This window comes from Aegilops tauschii, chromosome 6 (genome assembly GCF_002575655.3).
Source record: "Aegilops tauschii subsp. strangulata cultivar AL8/78 chromosome 6, Aet v6.0, whole genome shotgun sequence".
NCBI lineage: Eukaryota > Viridiplantae > Streptophyta > Magnoliopsida > Poales > Poaceae > Aegilops > Aegilops tauschii.
This window is the reverse complement of record NC_053040.3, coordinates 5,512,933-5,537,429: the sequence shown is the minus strand read 5'-3', so window position 1 is coordinate 5,537,429 and position 24,497 is coordinate 5,512,933. Positions and strand designations below refer to the sequence as shown.

Here is a 24,497-nt window from a genome sequence, read left to right as displayed (position 1 = left end):
ACTTTGGTACCTTCCTACCAAACTTACGGCAAGGTACCATTTTACATCAGGTCTGGTACACAGCATGGCATACATAATAGACCCTATGGCCGAGGCATAGGGGATGACACTCATCTCTTCTATATCTTCTGCCGTGGTCGGGCATTGAGCCGTGCTCAATTGCACACCTTGCAATACAGGCAAGAACCCCTTCTTGGACTGATCCATACTGAACTTCTTCAATATCTTATCAAGGTATGTACTCTGTGAAAGACCAATGAGGCGTCTCGATCTATCTCTATAGATCTTGATGCCTAATATATAAGCAGCTTCTCCAAGGTCCTTCATTGAAAAACACTTATTCAAATAGGCCTTTATACTTTCTAAGAATTCTATATCATTTCCCATCAATAATATGTCATCCACATATAATATGAGAAATGCTACAGAGCTCCCACTCACTTTCTTGTAAACACAGGCTTCTCCATAAGTCTGTGTAAACCCAAACGCTTTGATCATCTCATCAAAGCGAATGTTCCAACTCCGAGATGCTTGCACCAGCCCATAGATTGAGCGCTGGAGCTTGCACACTTTGTTAGCATTCTTAGGATCGACAAAACCTTCCGGCTGCATCATATACAACTCTTCCTTAAGGAAGCCGTTAAGGAATGCCGTTTTGACGTCCATCTGCCATATCTCATAATCATAGTATGCGGCAATTGCTAACATGATTCGGACGGACTTCAGCTTCGCTACGGGTGAGAAAGTCTCATCGTAGTCAACCCCTTGAACTTGTCGATAACCCTTAGCGACAAGTCGAGCTTTGTAGATGGTCACATTACCATCCGCCTCCGTCTTCTTCTTAAAGATCCATTTGTTTTCTATGGCTCGCCGCTCATCGGGCAGGTCAGTCAAAGTCCATACTTTGTTTTCATACATGGATTCTATCTCGGATTTCATGGCTTCTAGCCATTTGTCGGAATCCAGGCCCGCCATCGCTTCTTCATAGTTCGAAGGTTCACCGTTGTCTAACAACATGATTTCCAGGACAGGGTTGCCGTACCACTCTGGTGCGGAACGTGTCCTTGTGGACCTACGAAGTTCAGTAACTTGATCCGAAGCTTCATGATCATCATCATTAACTTCCTCCCCAGTCGGTGTAGGCACCACAGGAACATTTTCCCGCGCTGCGCTACTTTCCGGTTCAGAAGGGGTGACTATCACCTCATCAAGTTCCACTTTCCTCCCACTCAATTCTTTCGAGAGAAACTCCTTCTCTAGAAAGGACCCGTTCTTGGCAACGAAGATCTTGCCTTCGGATCTGAGGTAGAAGGTATACCCAATAGTTTCCTTAGGGTATCCTATGAAGACGCATTTTTCCGATTTGGGTTCGAGCTTTTCAGGTTGAAGTTTCTTGACATAAGCATCGCATCCCCAAACTTTTAGAAACGACAGCTTAGGTTTCTTCCCAAACCATAATCCATACGGTGTCGTCTCAGCGGATTTCGACGAAGCCCTATTTAAAGTGAATGCGGCAGTCTCTAAAGCATAACCCCAAAATGAGAGCGGTAAATCGGTAAGAGACATCATAGATCGCACCATATCCAATAGAGTGCGATTGCGACGTTCGGACACACCATTTCTCTGAGGTGTTCCAGGCGGCGTGAGTTGTGAAACTATTCCACATTTCCTTAAATGTGCACCAAACTCGTGACTTAAATATTCTCCACCACGATCTGATCGTAGGAATTTTATTCTCCTGTCACGTTGATTCTCAACCTCACTCTGAAATTCTTTGAACTTTTCAAAGGTTTCAGACTTGTGTTTCACCAGGTAGACATATCCATATCTACTTAAATCATCAGTGAGAGTGAGAACATAACGATATCCTCCGCGAGCCTCAACATTCATTGGACCACACACATCGGTATGTATGATTTCCAATAAGTTGGTTGCTCGCTCCATTGTTCCAGAGAACGGAGTCTTGGTCATCTTACCCATGAGGCATGGTTCGCACGTGTCAAATGATTCGTAATCAAGAGACTCCAAAAGTCCATCTGCATGGAGCTTCTTCATGCGCTTGACACCAATGTGACCAAGGCGGCAGTGCCACAAGTATGTGGGACTATCGTTATCAACTTTACATCTTTTGGTATTCACACTATGAACATGTGTAACATCACGTTCGAGATTCATCAAAAATAAACCATTGACCAGCGGGGCATGACCATAAAACATATCTCTTAAATAAATAGAACAACCATTATTCTCGGATTTAAATGAGTAGCCATCTCGAATTAAACGAGATCCAGATACAATGTTCATGCTCAAAGCTGGCACTAAATAACAATTATTGAGGTTTAAAACTAATCCCGTGGGTAGATGCAGAGGTAGCGTGCCAACGGCGATCACATCGACCTTGGAACCATTCCCGACGCGCATCGTCACCTCGTCCTTTGCCAGTCTCCGTTTATTCCGTAGTTCCTGCTTTGAGTTACAAATATGAGCAACCGCACCGGTATCAAATACCCAGGAGCTACTACGAGTACTGGTAAGGTACACATCAATTACTTGTATATCACATATACCTTGGGTGTTGCCGGCCTTCTTCTTGTCCGCTAAATATTTGGGGCAGTTCCGCTTCCAGTGACCACTTCCCTTGTAATAAAAGCACTCAGTCCCGGGCTTGGGTCCATTCTTTGACTTCTTCCCAGTAACTGGTTTACCGGGCGCGGCAACTCCCTTGCCGTCCTTCTTGAAGTTCTTCTTACCCTTGCCCTTCTTGAACTTGGTGGTTTTATTCACCATCAACACTTGATGTTCTTTTCTGATCTCCCCTTCCGCTGATTTCAGCATTGAATATACCTCGGGAATGGTCTTTTCCATCCCCTGCATATTGTAGTTCATCACAAAGCTCTTGTAGCTTGGTGGAAGCGACTGGAGGATTCTGTCAATGACCGCGTCATCCGGGAGATTAACTCCCAGCTGAGACAAGCGGTTGTGCAACCCAGACATTCTGAGTATGTGCTCACTAACAGAACTGTTCTCCTCCATTTTACAGCTGAAGAACTTGTCGGAGACATCATATCTCTTGACCCGGGCATGAGCTTGAAAAACCAGTTTCAGCTCCTCGAACATCTCATATGCTCCATGTTTCTCAAAACGCTTTTGGAGACCCGGCTCTAAGCTGTAAAGCATGCCGCACTGAACGAGGGAGTAATCATCAGCACGTGATTGCCAAGCGTTCATAACGTCTTGGTTCTGTGGGATTGGTGCATCACCTAGCGGTGCTTCTAAGACATAATCTTTCTTGGCTACTATAAGGATGAGCCTCAGGTTCCGGACCCAGTCCGTATAGTTGCTGCCATCATCTTTCAGCTTGGTTTTCTCTAGGAACGCGTTGAAATTGAGGACAACGTTGGCCATTTGATCTACAAGACATAGTGTAAAGATTTTAGACTAAGTTCATGATAATTGAGTTCATCTAATCAAATTATTTAATGAACTCCCACTCAGATAGACATCCCTCTAGTCATCTAAGTGAAACATGATCCGAGTTTAACTAGGCCGTGTCCGATCATCACGTGAGACGGACTAGTCAAGATCGGTGAACATCTTCATGTTGATCGTATCTTCTATACGACTCATGCTCGACCTTTCGGTCCTCCGTGTTCCGAGGCCATGTCTGTACATGCTAGGCTCGTCAAGTCAACCTAAGTGTATTGCGTGTGTTCCGAGGCCATGTCTGTACATGCTAGGCTCGTCAACACCCGTTGTATTCGAACGTTAGAATCTATCACACCCGATCATCACGTGGTGCTTCGAAACAACGAACCTTCGCAACGGTGCATAGTTAGGGTGAACACTTTCTTGAAATTATTATAAGGGATCATCCTACTTGCTACCGTCGTTCTAAGCAAATAAGATGCAAAAACATGATAAACATCACATGCAATTAAATAGTGACATGATATGGCCAATATCATCATGCTCCTTTGATCTCCATCTTCGGGGCACCATGATCATCTTCGTCACCGGCATGACACCATGATCTCCATCATTGTGTCTTTATGAAGTCGTCACGCCAACGATTACTTCTACTTCTATGGCTAACTCGTTTAGCAACAAAGTAAAGTAATTTACATGGCGTTATTCAATGACACACAGGTCATACAAAATAATAAAGACAACTCCTATGGCTCCTGCCGGTTGTCATACTCATCGACATGTAGGTCGTGATTCCTATTACAATAATATGATCAATCTCATACATCACATATATCATTCATCACATCTTCTGGCCATATCACATCACATAGCACTTGCTGCAAAAATAAGTTAGACGTCCTCTAATTGTTGTTGCAAGTTTTTACGTGGTTTGTAGGTTTCTAGCAAGAACGTTTCTTACCTACGTATGACCACAACGTGATTTGCCAATTTCAATTTACCCTTCATAAGGACCCTTTTCATCGAATCCGTTCTGACTAAAGTAGGAGAGACAGACACCCGCTAGCCACCTTATGCAACTTGTGCATGTCAGTCGGTGGAACCTGTCTCACGTAAGTGTACGTGTAAGGTCGGTCCGGGCCGCTTCATCCTACAATGCCGCCGAAACAAGAAAAGACTAGTAGCGGCAAGAAGAATTGGCAAACTCAACGCCCACAACTACTTTGTGTTCTACTCGTGCATAGTAACTACGCATAGACCTGGCTTTGACACCACTGTTGGGAATCGTAGCATAATTTTAAAATTTTCCTACGCTCACCAAGATGCATCTATGGACTCTACTAGCAACGAGGGGAAGGGAGTGCATCTACATACCCTTGTAGATCGCGAGCGGAAGCGTTCCAATGAACGTGGATGACGGTGTCGTACTCGCCGTGATCCAAATCACCGATGACCGAGTGCCGAACGGACGGCACCTCCGCGTTCAACACACGTACGGTGCAGCGACGTCTCCTCCTTCTTGATCCAGCAAGGGGGAAGGAGAGGTTGATGGAGATCCAGCAGCACAACGGCGTGGTGGTGGATGTAGCGGGTCTCCGGCAGGGCTTCGCCGAGCTTCTGCGAGAGAGAGAGAGAGGTGTTGCAGGGGAGGAGGGAGGCGCCCAAGGCTGTAGGTTGCTGCCTTCCCTCCCCCCCTTTATATAGGCCCCTGGGGGGTGCGCCAGCCCTGGGAGATGGGATCTCCAAGGGGGGGCGGCGGCCAAGGGGGGAAGGGGTTGCCTTGCCCCCCAAGGCAAGGGGGAAGCTCCCCCCTAGGGTTCCCAACCCTAGGCGCAGGGGGGGAGGCCCAAGGGGGGGCGCCCCAGCCCACTAAGGGCTGGTTCCCTTCCACTTTCAGCCCACGGGGCCCTCCGGGATAGGTGGCCCCACCCGATGGACCCCCGGGACCCTTCCGGTGGTCCCGGTACAATACCGGTAACCCCCGAAACTTTCTCGGTGGCCGAAACTTGACTTCCTATATATAATTCTTCACCTCCGGACCATTCCGGAACCTCTCGTGACGTCCGGGATCTCATCCGGGACTCCGAACAACTTTCGGGTTTCCGCATACATATATCTCTACAACCCTAGCGTCACCGGACCTTAAGTGTGTAGACCCTACGGGTTCGGGAGACTTGCAGACATGACCGAGACGCCTCTCCGGTCAATAACCAACAGCGGGATCTGGATACCCATGTTGGCTCCCACATGCTCCACGATGATCTCATCGGATGAACCACGGTGTCGAGGATTCAATCAATCCGTATGCAATTCCCTTTGTCAATCGGTATGTTACTTGCCCGAGATTCGATCGTCGGTATCCCAATACCTTGTTCAATCTCGTTACCGGCAAGTCTCTTTACTCGTACCGCAATGCATGATCCCGTGACTAACGCCTTAGTCACATTGAGCTCATTATGATGATGCATTACCGAGTGGGCCCAGAGATACCTCTCCGTCACACGGAGTGACAAATCCCAGTCTCGATCCGTGCCAACCCAACAGACACTTTCGGAGATACCCGTAATGCACCTTTATAGTCACCCAGTTACGTTGTGACGTTTGGCACACCCAAAGCACTCCTACGGTATCCGGGAGTTGCACGATCTCATGGTCTAAGGAAAAGATACTTGACATTGGAAAAGCTCTAGCAAACAAAACTACACGATCTTTTATGCTATGCTTAGTATTGGGTCTTGTCCATCACATCATTCTCCTAATGATGTGATCCCGTTATCAATGACATCCAATGTCCATAGTCAGGAAACCATGACTATCTGTTGATCAACGAGCTAGTCAACTAGAGGCTTACTAGGGACACGTTGTGGTCTATGTATTCACACATGTATTACGATTTCCGGACAATACAATTATAGCATGAATAATAGACAATTACCATGAACAAAGAAATATAATAATAACCATTTATTATTGCCTCTAGGGCATATTTCCAACACAATCGCCATGTAATTGCTTTACTTTTCACTAAGCGGTAGCGATAGTCGTAGAAGGAATAGTTGGTGAGATGACAACGATGGTACGATGTAGATCAAGGGGTCGCGCCAGTGACGACGGTGATCACGACGGTGCTTTGGAGATGGAGATCAAAGGCACAAGATGATGATGGCCATATCATATCACTTATATTGATTGCATGTGATGTTTTATCCTTTATGCATCTTATTCTTCTTGATTGACGGTAGCATTATCAGATGATCTCTCACTAAATTTCAAGGTACAAGTGTTCTCCTTGAGTATGCACCGTTGCCAAAGTTTGTCGTGCCGAGACACCACGTGATGATCGGGTGTGATAAGCTCTACATTCATATACAATGGGTGCAAGCCAGTTTTGCACACGCAGAAATACTCGGGCTAAACTTGACGAGCCTCGCTTATGCAGATATGGCCTCGAAACACTGAGACCGAAAGGTCGAGCGTGAATTATATAGTAGATATGATCAACATAGTGATGTTCACCATTGAAAACTACTCCATCTCACGTGATGATCGGACATGGTTTAGTTGATATGGATCACGTGATCACTTAGATGATTAGAGGGATGTCTATCTAAGTGGAAGTTCTTAAATATGATTAATTGAACTTTAATTTATCATGAACTTAGTACCTGATAGTATTTTGCTTATCTATGTTGTTGTAGATAGATGGCCCGTGATGTTGTTTCGTTGAATTTTAATGCGTTCCTTGAGAAAGCAAAGTTGAAAGATGATGGTAGCAATTACACGGACTGGGTCCGTAACTTGAGGATTATCCTCATTGCTGCACAGAAGAATTACGTCCTGGAAGCACCGCTGGGTGCCAAACACGCTGCAGGAGCAACGCCAGATGTTATGAACGTCTGGCAGAGCAAAGCTGATGAGTACTCGATAGTTCAGTGTGCCATGCTTTACGGCTTAGAACCGGGACTTCAATGACGTTTTGAACATCATGGAGCATATGAGATGTTCCAGGAGTTGAAGTTAATATTTCAAGCAAATGCCCGGATTGAGAGATATGAAGTCTCCAATAAGTTCTACAGCTGCAAGATGGAGGAGAATAGTTCTGTCAGTGAGCATATACTCAAAATGTCTGGGTATAACAATGACTTGATTCAACTGGGAGTTAATCTTCCGGATGATAGTGTCATTGACAGAATTCTTCAATCACTGCCACCAAGCTACAAAAGCTTTGTGATGAACTATAACATGCAAGGGATGGATAAGACAATTCCCGAGCTCTTCGCGACGCTAAAGGCTGCGGAGGTAGAAATCAAGAAGGAGCATCAAGTGTTGATGGTCAACAAGACCACCAGTTTCAAGAAAAAGGGTAAAGGGAAGAAGAAGGGGAACTTCAAGAAGAACAGCAAACAAGTTGCTGCTCAGGAGAAGAAACCCAAGTCTGGACCTAAGCCTGAGACTGGGTGCTTCCACTGCAAAGGGACTGGACACTGGAAGCGGAACTGCCCCATGTATTTGGCGGATAAGAAGGATGGCAAGGTGAACAAAGGTATATGTGATATACATGTTATTCATGTGTACCTTACTAAAGCTCGCAGTAGCACCTGGGTATTTGATACTGGTTCTGTTGCTAATATTTGCAACTCGAAACAGGGACTACGGATTAAGCGAAGATTGGCTAATGACGAGGTGACAATGCGCGTGGGAAATGGTTCCAAAGTCGATGTGATCGCCGTCGGCACACTACCTCTACATCTACCTTCGGGATTAGTTTTAGACCTGAATAATTGTTATTTGGTGCCACCATTAAGCATGAACATTATATCTGGATCTTGTTTGATGCGAGACGGTTATTCATTTAAATCAGAGAATAATGGTTGTTCTATTTATATGAGTAATATCTTTTATGGTCATGCACCCTTGAAGAGTGGTCTATTTTTAATGAATCTCGATAGTAGTGATACACATATTCATAATGTTGAAGCCAAAAGATGCAGAGTTGATAATGATAGTGCAACTTATTTGTGGCACTGCCGTTTAGGTCATATTGGTGTAAAGCGCATGAAGAAACTCCATTCTGATGGACTTTTGGAATCACTTGATTATGAATCACTTGGTACTTGCGAACCATGCCTCTTGGGCAAGATGACTAAAACGCCGTTCTCCGGAACAATGGAGCGAGCAACAGATTTGTTGGAAATCATACATACTGATGTATGTGGTCCAATGAATATTGAGGCTCGCGGCGGATATCGTTATTTTCTCACCTTCACAGATGATTTGAGCAGATATGGGTATATCTACTTAATGAAACATAAGTCTGAAACATTTGAAAAGTTCAAAGAATTTCAGAGTGAAGTGGAAAATCATCATAACAAGAAAATAAAGTTTCTACGATCTGATCGTGGAGGAGAATATTTGAGTTACGAGTTTGGTCTTCATTTGAAACAATGCGGAATAGTTTCGCAACTCACGCCACCCGGAACACCACAGCGTAATGGTGTGTCCAAACGTCATAATCGTACTTTACTGGATATGGTACGATCTATGATGTCTCTTACCGATTTACCGCTATCGTTTTGGGTTATGCTTTAGAGACGACTGCATTCACGTTAAATAGGGCACCATCGAAATCCATTGAGACGACGCCTTATGAACTGTGGTTTGGCAAGAAACCAAAGTTGTCGTTTCTTAAAGTTTGGGGCTGCGATGCTTATGTGAAAAAGTTTCAACCTGATAAGCTCGAACTCAAATCGGAGAAATGTGTCTTCATAGGATACCCAAAGGAGACAGTTGGGTACACCTTCTATCACAGATCCGAAGGCAAGATATTCGTTGTTAAGAATGGATCCTTTCTAGAGAAGGAGTTTCTCTCGAAAGAAGTGAGTGGGGGGAAAGTAGAACTTGATGAGGTAACTGTACCTGCTCCCTTCTTGGAAAGTAGTTCATCACAGAAATCTGTTCCTGTGACTCCTACACCAACTAGTGAGGAAGCTGATGATGATGATCATGTAACTTCAGATCAAGTTACTACCGAACCCCGTAGGTCAACCAGAGTAAGATCCGCTCCAGAGTGGTACGGTAATCCTGTTCTGGAGGTCATGTTACATGACCATGACGAACCTACGAACTATGAGGAAGCGATGATGGGCCCAGATTCCGCAAAATGTCTTGAGACCATGAAATCTGAGATGGGATCCATGTATGAGAACAAAGTGTGGACTTTGGTTGAGTTGCCCGATGATCGGCAAGCCATCGAGAATAAATGGATCTTCGAGAAGAAGACTGACGCTGACGGTAATGTTACTGTCTACAAAGCTCGACTTGTCGTGAAAGGTTTTCGACAAGTTCAAGGGGTTGACTACAATGAGACTTTCTCACCTGTAGCGATGCTTAAGTCCGTACGAATCATGTTAGCAATTGCCGCATTTTATGACTATGAAATTTGGCAAATGGAGGTAAAGACTGCATTCCTGAATGGATTTCTGGAAGAAGAGTTGTATATGATGCAACCCGAAGGTTTTATCGATCCAAAGGATGCTAACAAAGTTTGCAAACTCCAGCTATCCATCTATGGACTGGTGCAAGCATCTCGGAGTTGGAATAAACATTTTGATTGTGTGATCAAAGCATATGGTTTTATACAGACTTCTGGAGAAGCCTGTATTTACAAGAAAGTGAGTGGGAGCTCTGTAGCATTTCTAATATTATATGTGGATGACATATTGTTGATTGGAAATGATATAGAATTTCTGGATAGCATAAAAGGATACTTGAATAAGAGTTTTTCAATGAAAGACCTCGGTGAAGCTGCTTATATATTGGGCATCAAGATCTATAGAGATAGATCAAGACGTTTAATTGGACTTTCACAAAGCACATACCTTGATAAAGTTTTGAAGAAGTTCAAAATGGATCAAGCAAAGAAAGGGTTCTTGCTTGTGTTACAAGGTGTGAAGTTGAGTAAGACTCAATGCCCGACCACTTCGGAAGATAGAGAGAAAATGAAAGGTGTTCCCTATGCTTCAGCCATAGGCTCTATCATGTATGCAATGATGTGTACCAGACCTGATGTGTGCCTTGCTATTAGTTTAGCAAGAAGGTACCAAAGTAATCCAGGAGTGGATCACTGGACAGCGGTCAAGAACATCCTGAAATACCTGAAAAGGACTAAGGATATGTTTCTCATTTATGGAGGTGACAAAGAGCTCGTCGTAAATGGTTACGTCGATGCAAGATTTGACACTGATCCGGACGATTCTAAATCGCAAACCGGATACGAGTTTATATTGAACGGTGGAGCTGTCAGTTGGAGCAGTTCTAAACAAAGCGTCGTGGCGGGATCTATGTGTGAAGCGGAGTACATAGCTGCTTCGGAAGCAGCAAATGAAGGAGTCTGGATGAAGGAGTTCATATCCGATCTAGGTGTCATACCTAGTGCATCGGGTCCAATGAGAATCTTTTGTGACAATACTGGTGCAATTGACCTTGGCCAAGGAATCCAGGTTTCACAAGAGAACCAAACACATCAAGAGATCTTCAATTACATCCGCGATCAAGTCCAGGTGGGAGACATAGAGATTTGCAAGATACATACGGATCTGAATGTTGCAAACCCGTTGACTAAGCCTCTCTCACGAGCAAAACATGATCAACACCAAGGTTCCATGGGTGTTAGAATCATTACTGTGTAATCTAGATTATTGACTCTAGTGCAAGTGGGAGACTGAAGGAAATATGCCCTAGAGGCAATAAAGTTATTATTTATTTCCTTCTTTCATGATAAATGTTTATTATTCATGCTAGAATTGTATTAACCGGAAACATAATACATGTGTGAATACCAAGACAAACAAAGTGTCACTAGTATGCCTCTACTTGACTAGCTCGTTGATCAAAGATGGTTAAGTTTCCTAACCATAATGAGTTGTCATTTGATAAACGGGATCACATCATTAGGAGAATGATGTGATTGACTTGACCCATTCCGTTAGCTTAGCACTTAATCGTTTTAGTTTACTGCTATTGCTTTCTTCATAACTTATACATGTTCCTATGATTATGAGATTATGCAACTCCCGATTACCGGAGGAACACTTTGTGTGCTACCAAACGTCACAACGTAAATGTGTGATTATAAAGGTGCTCTACAGGTGTCTCCAATGGTACTTGTTGAGTTGGCGTAGATCAAGATTAGGATTTGTCACTCCAATTGTCGGAGAGGTATCTCTGGGCCCTCTCGGTAATACACATCACTATAAGCCTTGCAAGCAATGCAACTAATGAGTTAGTTGCGGGATGATGCATTACAGAACGAGTAAAGAGACTTGCTGGTAACGAAATTGAGCTAGGTATTGAGATACCGACGATCGAATCTCGGGCAAGTAACATACTGATGACAAAGGGAACAACGTATGTTGTTATGCGGTTTGACCGATAAAGATCTTCGTAGAATATGTACGAACCAATATGAGCATCCAGGTTCCGCTGTTGGTTATTGACCGGAGATGAGTCTCGGTCATGTCTACATAGTTCTTGAAATGATCACGGACATGACGAGGAGTCTTGAAATGGTCGAGACATAAAGATCGATATATTGGACGACTATATTTGGACGTCGGAATGGTTCCGGGTGAAATCGGGATTTTACCGGAGTACCGGGAGGTTACGGGAACCCCCCGGTAAGTGTATGGGCCTTATTGGGCCTTAGTGGAATAGAGGAGGAGGAAGCCTAGAAGGGGCACACACCCCGCCCCCCCAAGCCCAATCTGATATGGGTGAGGGGGCCGGCCCCCCTTTCCTTCTTCTCTCCCTCCTCTTTCCTACCTCTCCTACTCCTACTTGGAAGGGGGGAGTCCTACTCCCGGTGGGAGTAGGACTCCTCATGGGGCGCGCCATAGGAGGCCGGCCCCCTCCCCCTCCTCCACTCCTTTATATACGGGGAGGGGGGCACCCTTTGGAGACACAACAATTGATCATTGATCTCCTAGCCGTGTGCGGTGCCCCCCCCCCCCACCATAATCCACCTCGGTCATATCGTAGCGGTGCTTAGGCGAAGCCCTGCGTCGGTAACTTCATCAACACCGAAGCTCTACTGGATCGTGAGTTCGCGGGACGTCACCGAGCTAAACGTGTGCTGAACACGGAGGTGCCGTACGTTCGGTACTAAGGATCGGTCGATCGTGAAGACGTACGACTACATCAACCGCGTTGTCATAACGCTTCCGCTTTCGGTCTACGAGGGTACGGTGGACGAAACTCTCCCCGCTCGTTGCTATGCATCACCATGATCTTGCGTGTGCTTAGGATTTTTTTTGAAATTATTACGTTCCCCAACAGGGCCGGTGGGCGCTAAGCTAGGCTAGAAGCCTGTTAACGGGCGGACAAAAGAAAAAAACGGGCGCCCGCAAGGCTGAGCCAGCCCAATAGCAAAATCGAATGACCAGAAACAAGTATCGGTCGTTTTGAACTAGGCCCAGCACACCACACAAAAACAGAATAGAAAAAAACCAACGCACACATCTCAAAGCACAAATCCAACAGCCAGAAATTCGACTGACCCAAACTAAAAAAATCAGCTGACTGAAAAGTAGCTAAATACTCACGTGGCTCACTTCCTACCACACACGATTTATCCTTATCTCTTTTGCAAGGAGGTGAGCCACAGACCTGTTTCTTCCTCCTCCGTCTCTCCTACACCGCGCTACCGCTGCTGCTCCATTCTTTTTGTTTCAGACTCGCAAAAAAAGCTCGTGCGTGAGCTGAATCCCCGGCGCCGAATACCACTACGCACAAACCTTTTCAATCCTCGCTGGCATGAGCTTCAACGACCCATGCTGATGGTGGGCTGCACGCTGTTACATGGTGGATGGAGCTGCGACGGTGAGGGGCCAAGGGATGCCACCGGTCACGGGCTGGAACTAGCGAATAGCGATGCTGGAACCACGTCGTTTTTTTGTTGGAACCAGATACGGGGAGGTAACAACCACACCGTGGGGGATAGCTGCAACCGGCCTTTTTTTTTTACTACAACCGGCCTTTTTTTTTTGCTGCAACCGGCAACGGGGATAGCTGCAACCAGCAATTTATTTTGCTACAACCGGCATCCTAAGCAGAAAGACAGGGGAGTTGCATCGAGTTTTTTTTTCTGACAGCATGATGCGACAGTGTTGAGCTGCAAACCGGCGAGCTATGACGGGGGGAGGGGACCGGGTGGCGAAACAGCGAGCTGCAACCAGTGAAAAAAGTTGTTGGCCTCCAACAAAGATGCTTCAGTGGCGGTGGAGGCCATGGGGGATGTTGTAACCTTGCTACAACGAGATGCAACCGTCCCATGGCAGGCTGCAACTGGTGACGCGACGGTCACGACTGGCGGTTGGGAAAGCTGCGACCGGCGGTGGGGAAAGCTGCCACCGAGTCCGACGGAAGCTACAACCAGCGCCCGAAAAAATGCTACAATTGACAATAAAAAATGCTTCAACCGGAGATGGGCAGGGTTGATGATGGTGCAAGCGGTGACGCCGAAGGAGTTGCGCGACGGTTCATGGTGCGGCTGCAATGGGCGTGTGGCGTGCTACTACGGTGGTGACTAGGTGGTACAACGAGCTACGACTCGTGCGACACGCACTGCTCGAAGTTGCCAGGCCATGGGACGGCTGCTTGGATGCCGGCGACACCCATATGCCGCGGCCTGCGAGCGGCCATGGCTGGAGGCGTTGGGCTGGTGACACACACAAGGGCCAGCGTCCAGCGTTGAGTGCGAGAGGGGTAAACAATCTCCTTTTCTGGTGTCAAGTACGCATGAACGGTTTGTGGAACTGAGAAGGAAAAGGACGACAGGCCCACGTGATGTACGATCCGACGGATTAAATTAGTTGGATCGAATGGTTATTAGCTGACCGGCGCGTGCTTCCGCCGGCATGCCGGCGCCTAGCATCGGCCTATTATTTTTGCGTCATCTATGGCCCAAGATTTGCACCACATTTTCGCCACCAACTCATCGTCATAGCCCTAAAACACAGCGGCGCGTGCGCGATCGCGGATGACTGGTAACTGAAAAGAGGCGGCGAATGAGATCGATCGGCCATGGCACCGGATCCGGCCGTGCTACCCGAAGATGCCCTCGCGGAGGTCCTCCGACACCTCGCGCCCCACACCCTAGCCGCGTCCCGGCTTGTCTGCAGGGGCTGGCGCGACACCATCGACGCCCGCCTGTGCGGCCACCTGCTCTCGCGCTCGGTGCGCGGGATCTTCATCAACTTCACCCAGCTTAGATTCTCCGAGTTCTTCTCCTGTCCCTCAACAGGCCCAGAGATCTGCGGAGGGCTCGACTTCTTGCCCTGCACGGGCGTCAGGGTCACGGACCACTGCAACGGGCTCTTGCTTTGCCGTGGTCTGAGGCACGAGCGCGACAAGGCACTGCCGAGCGATTATGTCGTCAACCCGGCCACACGTCGGTGGACGCGTTTGCCCCAATGCCGTCCGCCACACATGCCGGGATTCGACCACAGCGCCTACCTCGCGTTCGAGCCAGGCGTGTCGCCGCAGTACGAGGTCTTTCTGATCCCACGCTTGCTGTGTGCCAGCGTGTCAGACGACGAGGCCTCCCATGTCATATGTCATTGATGTGTTCTCATCGGTGACTCGGTGGTGGGAGAAGACGACCTTTGTTCGGGAAGGGGTGGCTGCGGGGACCATTGGCTACATGGATTCGGATTGGTGGTATAATCAATATCATTATCATGCCGTCTACTGACAAAGAAATCTTCTACTTATAGATGCCACCTATATGCAGATTTTCTTCTTGGCTACTAAACTGATAGTAGCGCCTGGTGAGAGAGAGAGAGAGAGAGAGAGAGAGAGAGAGAGAGAGAGAGAGTAATTCTCTATTCAATTGCTCTTAAATACGACGAATACATAAGAAATCTTTTTCTTCATTTTGGTACACTAAAAAGGTGTCCTATTAATTGCACAGGCTGGATGAGATATAGTCTAGGGAGTACAATTAATGCTACCAATTAATAGAGAGAGAGGCAGAGAGAGAAAGCGAGAGAGAGCGACTCGCTATTCTATTGCTCTTAAATAAGAGGAATATGGGAAATCTTTTGGTTCATTTTGGTACACTAAAAACATGTCCTATTAATTTCACAGGCTGGATGAGATATATTGTAGGGAGTACAATTAATGCTACCAGTTAAATCCATGCCTGATTCATACTGAGTGGCTGAATGGGTGGGATATACTCTATTTACTTCATGAGTATACGTATGACCTTCAACATTGTCACAAAAGCAGGGGGTCTCCAAAAATGTACCACTAATAGTGGGCTAGTCCCTCACTAGCATACCGATGAGTGATATTTTTACACTCCTTCACCCTTAGTTTAAATAGAGATATTCGCTCTGATATTGCTACTAATGACTAATGAAGGCAAAGGATTCCACAAATCCTCTTTTTGATGTGTTTCCACATGAAATGGGCTAAAAAGGGAGGAAATCACGTGAGAACATGGAAAGGAATGGAAATGAAGGAAGAAGCAATCACTAGGAGGCGCACCAGCTGCCACAGACCAAAAGACGGCGTTCCATATGGCGTGGCGTGAATTCTGAGGCAGCTCGTCTACCTGAAAAACTTTTGTAAAGGAGACCCCATCGAAATGTCAATAGCGTCGAGCGAAGCCAAAATAAAACCATCATCATCCCCTTTAATCAACCCTAGCCGCCAACACTTCCATCTCCATAGCCGCCATCACCACCATAGTCCAACACCATCTAGTTTATACTTGTAATCGTGCATCGCATAAGGACTCCATTGTAAGACATATTTGCAATCAATCAATCTTCAGGATGTGTTCTTCAATGTTTTCTTCTTGCGGTCTAATCTCCATGTGTGAATATTTCGGTACGGTATGGTTTGAGGGATAGGCCTTGCAACCCTCTGTATTTTTTGTGGGAGTCAATGGAAGATCTTTGAATTAACAAGATGTATGTGTGAAATAAAATTGTTCCATAGATGTCTCTTTGTCTTGTCCGTGATCTTCACCCTTGCAGGTACCCAGGATCATGGAGATCGAGCAAAGGTGAGGCTAAGTGCAGGAAGAACATGAAGTGTTATTCTGAACACGAGTGATAGAAGGGTTTAGTACGGTAACATGGATCCAATCCTTGGGGATTCATGATGTGTGGTCATTAACGCCCAAAGCTCTTGTTTGATATTTATTATCTTAATTATCGAGGCAACCCCGAGCGACGGATAGGGTAAGGATGGCAATGGGTAGGGTATGAGGCGGGTAGAGCAATACCATATCCATACCCATGTAGTCAATGTGTACAAAATTCTACCCATACACGTACCCATGGGTACGAAACTTTACCCGTACCCATACCCGATGGGTACCCATACCCATTGGGTACCCAACGGGTGAGTCAAACAGCGCACAAGTTACTCACTAATTTACATTCATCCATAGCACATTTGACAAAAAATAACATTTATCTCAACTCAATAACAGATAGATGAGTACAAGACAATTATCTCAATTCAAATTTACAACTGGTGACAACTTTAACATAGATTCAAATGCTCACGACACACTTCACCAAATAATATCCGCCAAATATGTAACATGTCAGTATAAACGGGTAGGGAATGGGTATATCCATGGGTACAAGACTATACACGTGCCCTACCCATGACTTAACGGCAGGGTATGGGTGCTACCCGTGGGTATAAAATTGTGCCCATACTCTGCCCATGCGGGTACGGTATCCGCGGGTACCCATACCCATGGGTAAAATTGCCATCCTTAGGATAGGGCCTGCGGTAGGACAACTGATTAATTCCTGATGCAGGACTTGTGCCGGTCAAGATGTTATTTGGACACATCCGCCACTTCGGATCGTAACACATCTCGATGGGTGACTCCAGCACACAAATTAAGATCATACCTTATCCGGACACAATGGTTGTAAGCATTAAGACCTCATACCCGTACCTCTTTTTATTTTAGGTTTTGAACCATCATTTCCTTGATTGATCCGGTCAAAAGCTGGAATTGATCCTTTAACAAAGCTTGCTAGAGACCATCACTTCAAGCTTTTCCCAAGTGTCAAAGGTACTTGTGGAATGGCTATATAACCAATGCTTGTGCTTTGACGGTTAGTGTCAATTTTCATTTTCATCATATGTGAAAGCATTAAATTTAAATGTCCCATACATTTCATCAAAGGGTTGTAGTATTGGTACGGATCCTCTGTACCATTGCCAGTAAATTGTTTACCTCGTAGCTTCCTAAGTAAATAAGGATTAATTCAAAAAAATTGCCATTTGGTCCTGGTCCAAAATATGTAAATATTTTCTAAATAGGTGGTCCCAAGAGCTTTATTGCCGCGAGTTGATACACATGTTCAAACTGGACCATGGTTTGTTAGGACTGGCAAAATAAATTAGTACACAAAAAATAAACGAAGACTTAGAACAAAGACTAAAAGAGCTTAACTCCCCGGCGATGATGCTAGAATTTTTTTTATGTCCTACAATGTCATAAGGTTTAGTTGTAGCCCTTTCAAACTAGTAGTATCAATCCAAATGGGAGCACGTGAAATGGTCTTTGCCTCTTGTAGAGATTTACTCGAATGTGCCTGCAAGTTAATTGTTGTCCAAACCAAAAGCGGCATGGAGGTGGAAATATTGCAACGGTGAGTGATTGAAATCTTAAGTGCCCGAATGTAGTAACAACGACAAAAAGAGTAATGATAGTGATGAAATCTGCACTAAGGCTAAGGCGTTCTCAAGGAGTTTGGATTCCCCACTTGTATGCTTGCTACTTAATTATGCCACACATAATTCTTGATCCGGATAACTAATACACTTTACATGATTTTATAGGTGGGCGGAGCCAAGTACAGGCACATGCATACAGTGTAGCTCCGTATCGCACACGCGACCACCTTTCCTCCCTATGCAGGTGATGGCAACGAGTATTAAGGATCCCCGAGTGGTCGTCATAAAGGGGGTCTCCATTGGTCCCCTATCAATGGTTAGGGAAGGAGGGAAATAGCTTATTTCACCGCACTACCTCCTCAACCCACCTTCGCAAAGACGGTAACATCCTTCTTGTACATCAAGGCAGATGTTGAGTGGTTGACTTCACTCGGCATTGGGAAGAATAGTTAATGTAAGCATATGAAAAGAACATTGTATCTTAGCATTGTTTAGCTCCTACATACTAGAGTTCCTCCATATCCCCCAGAACTTGGGGTACTACTTAGACATAGAGACAACAAGCATCATCAAAGTATTCATGGCAATTGCGGATGAATGATTAGTGTAACACACATATGACTCAACACTAGGTTTTGGTATGACAAGGTAAAATTATGAAGATGCGGATGGAGATGATGATGTAGGTTGATGTCGAAGTCTCCTCAATCAGTATGATGGTGTGGTGGTGCCCTTCTACCGATTCCCCTTCCAAATCCATCCCAAAGGTGTGGATTCATGGTTATGATGTCTATGTTCATCTTCTCTCAGTTCTAATAATGCAGACTTAAGTAGTCACCAAGGGGAGGCAGCACCATGCGGTACTACCACTACTATGAGCAGGTACGGTCGCACACACCATATGGTGCCTATGTTTGGCTGGTTTGTCCCTTGATCGGTGCTTCATACGGTATGTTATTATCTTGTAAATTGACGTAATTTTCACTCATAAATGGGTATTTCCCAATTAATGCTCCAAATATCCTTCCCCTCTGGGTCCAAGGAGGAGGATACCCATAGGCTCCAACACCACTAGCAACGACCCCGTCAAAGAATAAGGCATTCAGACAGAGGCCTCGCTACCTCTGACCTAGGGTAGGGGCTAGCCCACTACAAACCTTGGGAGACCAAGCGGCAACTCCGCTTGAATTCAAAAGTGGCAAACTGGACCTAGAGGAACAGAAGGACACAACGGCCTCCACGTCGCCATGTTGGACCACCTGGGTCGATGTTGGCACCGCCACTAACACCGCAGTGAGAGCTCCGACAAGGCACAACATTGCCCGCACACCTCTGCATGACCCGCCAACAGCAACACGTAGGCACGCCGTCGCCGAGGGAGGGGAGAGGGAGAGGTGGGTGGCGGCGGCGATCGGTAGGGTTTCCTTCCGAGTCGCTTGTAAGGCGATGCGGGGCGGGAGAGCTAACCACTTGTTTATCTCCTGCTTGCTTTTTTCCACTTTGTAGTTGCACTATAGTTGTCAAGAGCTTTGTTAATTTAAAGTGAGGAATGTAAAGCCTTGTATTGAAAAGTAAAAAACTTTACCCGTTCGAACAATAATCCACTTTGACTAATCCGCGTGAATTATTTCCAATAACCTATCTAAAGTTCACTTGATTCTAGTAGAAAGATGAAGAAAAATGGAAGAAAATAGCGAACTATGTTCTCCTCCTTTTGGTGCCGAGAGACAGTTGCACCTTAATCACCATGACGCAGCGGCTCATCACACACTCTGCATGATCCGTGAATCACCATGCTCTGTTTCTTCATCCAACGCGAGCTTGGAATGTGATGGAGGAGGCAGCTTCGGTTTGCTGCTCGCCTCGTTGCTCTTCCCCCAGAGCACCAAGTAGAGCCCCACGACCACCAACGCCGACCCGACCACGCTCCCGAGGTGGAGCTGCTCGTGGAGCACCGTGACGTTGATCCCGGCGGCGATCATCTGGATGAGCGGCATGAACGCCGTCGTGAACACCGGCCCCCGCCGCTCCACGCACCACGACATGGCTAGGAACCCCAGACCGGACCCCACCACCCCCACGAACAGCACCGTCACGACCTTCAGTGCCGTGCCGGGGAGCCACACCTGGAGGGTCATCGCCTCCGTCGCGGCACCGACGGCGGCCATCTGCGCGGTGCTCAGCAGGAACATCCACGCCGTGCTGGAGTACAGAGCGGGGTACTTGGTGCCGATCTTGGACTGTAGTATGAACCACAGCGACCAGCTCGCCGAGCCGCCCAGCAGCGCCGCCGACCCAATCGCCCACCTCCACGCACCACCACCATGGGCACCGGCAGTAGCATGGTGGTCCGTCGTCGGCGTCCCCGTCAGGGCCGGGCCTTGGTAGAGCGCCATCAAAATCGCTCCGGCCAGCCCCACGGCCGTGCCCGTGAGCTTGGCTGCGCCAGAGCCGGTGGCCACGTCGAGCTTCTCGATCTTGAAGGGGAGCGCCAGCAGGAAGGTAAACATGGGGGTCATATTGATGAAGGCGCTCGCGAACGTCGCCGTCGTGTACCGCAAGCCAAAGAAGAAGAGCCACTGGGTCAGTGACGCTCTGCCATGCCATAGCCATGCATCAATTAGCATATGAAATTCAAGACTGATCAACACTTGCTACTCTTGCTATAGTTAAGCAAAAGAGATTAAGCTCTGCCAACACTTGGTGTAATTAAGCAAAATAGATTAATTACCCGAGCAAGGCACTCAAGAAGAGGTAGACGAAGATCTCTGTGGTCATCTTAGGCCTAGTCTTCCTACATATATATATACATGAAAACCACATACAAATTAGCAAACTCAACATCAGAAACTAGTATCTTGTGAAAATATAAAAGCTTTCATTACTCCTGGTCTATATTTGCAACGACATAATTAGTGCTGACACGAACCTCTCTTTGAAGTAGGCGATCGGGGCGAGGAAGAGCGTGGCGGTGAGCTGGCGGAGGACGATGAGGACGGTGGTGTGCATCCCTTCGTTAAAAGCCATCTTTGTCAGCGTGTTCATCACCGCAAACACAGTCACCACCGCCAACATCGTCACCATAGGTTTCCAATCCATTCTCCTCTCTTGATCAGCGCAATCAAGTTAACTAGCTCGATATATGATGAGAGAGGCTTTGTCTTCCTTTTCGGAAAAAAGCTATATGATGAGTATGATACTAATTAACTAACTAAACTAGGTCCAGGATTTATAGCAAAAGACATACTAGTGGCAGGGCTATTTATGGCCTCCACTCATGCCCTGCAGACAATCTGTGGAGATCCATGTGTACAATATTCTACAATTTAACTAGTTAAATCAGCAGTACATCACTATTTGCTTTAACTTTGTGTGCAATTTGTTCGGCCAGGCATGACTTGCATAGTGGCATTAGTTATCTAGTCGGGCCATCCAAAAGTTCTAATGAAACAAGACATTATGATCTAGCAACAGAAATGGAAGATTTTGTGCTCAAGACGAGACAATACAACATTTATTTATTGAATGCCCACTTGCCAAGTTACTTTGGAGAACGATTCATATAGCTTTTAATATCACCCCCCCTATAGATATTGCGTCTTTGTTTGGGACGTGGTTAGCTGGGGTTGAACAGTTCATGGCAGCTCGTATTCGGATTGGAACATGTGCGTTATTATGGGCTATATGGAATTGCAGAAATGATGTGATATTCACCAGACAACACAACTTAACTTTTTTGCAGGTTATCTTCAGAGCTACAGCTTGGATCCGTACGTGGTCCTTACTCACTCCTATGGACTCCAGGGAGCCTTTGGTTACTAGGTGCAACCAATGGGAGATGGTGGCTCGGGCTATATTCAACCGGTTCGGATGGCGGTCGCATAACAGGATATGAGTCTAAAGAGATTGTCCTCATTATTACCATACCGGTTGTCTTTGTCCGCTTGTACTTTCCAGTTTTTATGCCTTGTGCTCTGCTCCGTTTGCGAGCTGTAAGACCTTTGCGGTGATACTTTCGGGATTTTTAATAAAAGGGCTGCATGCATCATTATGATGCAGAGGCCGGGGGTATACCTCCATTTCCAAAAAAAGAAATGGAAGATTTTGTTCATCTTGCTAGCTTTAGAGGAATTAGCTAGCTAATTTAGGCCCTTCGTAGCATCAGACATGCTTGTAGTAATACTATTAATGGTACAATATTCTATAACTTGATTAACGAAATCAGTACAACAATATTTACTTTAATTTGTGTGCAGTGAAGAATAATATACCAATATGTGTTGGGCCATATGCATGCACGACTCGTATTAGAGCTAATCTAACAGGTACTCTAAATAGATATGCCCCAGACCCCATTTAGATGCGGCCCCTGATTTTTTTACTAGATTAGTAGGGTGCATTGCTTTGACAGATTTTATAGAAGTGTAGCCCCTATATTTCATTCTCTTCCATTTGTCTTATATACGTGCATACGAACTCCAATTTCACATTATAATAATCAAATTATTATGTTCTTATCGCACACAATTCCAAAATATTTCAAATTCGTACTTCTGAAATTTTCAAATTTGAACAAAAAAATTGTGTGCTCCAAGCCATGAATGACTGGCCTACTAGACCGGCCATCCAAAAGTAATGAAGGAAATTATCATCTACCAACAGAAATGTAAGGATTTGTGCATCTAACTATTAGCTTTCTACTAACTAGCAAGCTTACTTTGGTAACTTCAGACATGCTTGTGGCAAGGCTTTATGGCCTCCATTTTTTTAATCTAAAAAGTAGGGAAACCCCTCGGCTCTGGGTACGTTGATGCACTAGCCATATATTACTGCAAAGTATTAGATCATACAAGGAATAAACATATCCCGAGCTTAGAAGCTACGCCAACCACAATAGGGATTACATTTCACAATTATGCTGCAACAATCCTTTTACTAGGCCGTCATCCATGTCGGTTGGATAATCCTATGCTGCCATTTCCTAGTGGCTACACTTAAAGACCAAGGAATCCAGCACCCCCACACGCTACAATGAGGACCAAATACAAATCCAGTGGACAGCCATGAGGATTACGTACAAGAAGTTGGACGCTCTTTTTTTTGTTAAAGTAATTTTGTTATGAGAACTTAAAATAGCCCGGCATAAACATAAATGACAGACATCGAACAAAAATGAACCAATCTTGATTTTTAAAGTTAGCCTGAGCTTCCAAATAAATTTTGACAAAATCTATAATTAACCTTCACCAAGTTGGCATATATTGATTTGAGAGAAAACACCCAAAAGTATGGAGATTACACTAATACTCTTCTAGCTCGAGGATCAATACAAGCACATTTGTTGGTTGCGAGGCAGGGTTGCTTCCTTTAGGTACATGTGAATATCCATACATTTTAGGAAGCTTGTGATATTCCTGAAAAGAATTGACTACTACAGGTCCAGGTTTTTCTGCCAAAGTGGCGAACATAAATGGAGGTGTAGGCTAACTAGGTGGACTATTATTTGTAGACCCAAGGACTAAAATGACCTCAGAGTGGAGAATTTGTAGGTTAAAAAGAAAAGCATGCTGAGGAAGTGGCTCTTGAAGGTGCTACAAAATGAGGATGGTGTGTGTGGCAAGAATTGCTACAAAGTAAATATCTAAACACCTAAACACTGTCACGGGCAGTGGCGGGCCTAAACCAAAATTACCCCAAGGTCCACTTACTTGTCAAAGTATGTATAACTGTTTATCTGGGTGTTAAATAACTATAAGTATTCGATCTAACAGTGAAGTTTGTAGGGCGTCCTAGTGCCCCCTATCTAGCTAATGAGATAACATAGGTCCGCCCTAGTCACAGGTGGCTATCAAAGAGACTAATCAGTGCCAAAGAGGAGTTGCAACACATGCGCGTGGAAGATATTTGGTTGGGAGACAAACCACTAAGCTAGTCAGCAGTACCCAACACTTACAACATTGCTCAGCATAAAACATGTCTTTAGTGGCTAAAGTGCAATATATGAACAGTGCATCTGCTGGATATTGGCTTGATGCCTCCACGCACAATCTCTGTAGACATGTTGACAATATTCTACAACTTAATTAGTTAAATCAGTATTAGTACAGCACTGTTTGCTTCAATTTTTGTGCGCCGAAGAATGATGCATGTGTGTGTAGGGCCATGCATGCATGCGCATTGCTGGCATTCGTTCTGCAGAACGACCATGCATCCGAAGTAATGGAAGAAGAACCTCGTTATCGTGTCTTCCAAAAGCATAGAAGAATTTGTAGCTTTATGCGAGAGAGAAAGAGAGGAGGAGACTAAGGCTAGATGCTTTGAAAAAGCTAGATATCCTGCCGCCCTCAGGCATACTT

General features: G+C 45.6%; 2 protein-coding genes across 2 annotated transcripts; one reads left to right on the top strand and one right to left on the bottom strand.

Moving 5' to 3' along the window:
* The first annotated feature begins 14,505 nt into the window (after nucleotides 1–14,505).
* On the top strand, nucleotides 14,506–15,045 carry LOC109785023 (uncharacterized). The gene has a single exon (XM_020343633.1). The coding sequence runs from the start codon at nucleotides 14,506–14,508 to the stop codon at nucleotides 15,043–15,045; it is 540 nt and encodes a 179-aa protein (XP_020199222.1).
* A 4,632-nt stretch (nucleotides 15,046–19,677) lies between these two features.
* Nucleotides 19,678–21,377, bottom strand: LOC109745194 (WAT1-related protein At3g30340). Its single transcript, XM_020304327.4, has 3 exons — nucleotides 21,071–21,377; nucleotides 20,873–20,935; nucleotides 19,678–20,736 (listed from the first exon to the last, which is right to left on the bottom strand). Exons 1-3 carry the CDS (start codon nucleotides 21,238–21,240, stop codon nucleotides 19,905–19,907), a joined length of 1,065 nt encoding a protein of 354 aa, XP_020159916.3. The 5' UTR covers nucleotides 21,241–21,377; the 3' UTR covers nucleotides 19,678–19,904.
* Nucleotides 21,378–24,497: the final 3,120 nt, after the last annotated feature.

Coding starts and splice junctions, on each gene's coding strand:
- LOC109785023 (XM_020343633.1), top strand. CDS start 14,506: ATGGCACCGGATCCGGCCGTGCTACCCGAAGATGCCCTCGCGGAGGTC.
- LOC109745194 (XM_020304327.4), bottom strand. CDS start 21,240: ATGGATTGGAAACCTATGGTGACGATGTTGGCGGTGGTGACTGTGTTT. Junction 20,936..21,070: donor ATCGCCTACTTCAAAGAGAG/GTTCGTGTCAGC, acceptor ATATATATGTAG/GAAGACTAGGCCTAAGATGA. Junction 20,737..20,872: donor TTCTTGAGTGCCTTGCTCGG/GTAATTAATCTA, acceptor ATGGCATGGCAG/AGCGTCACTGACCCAGTGGC.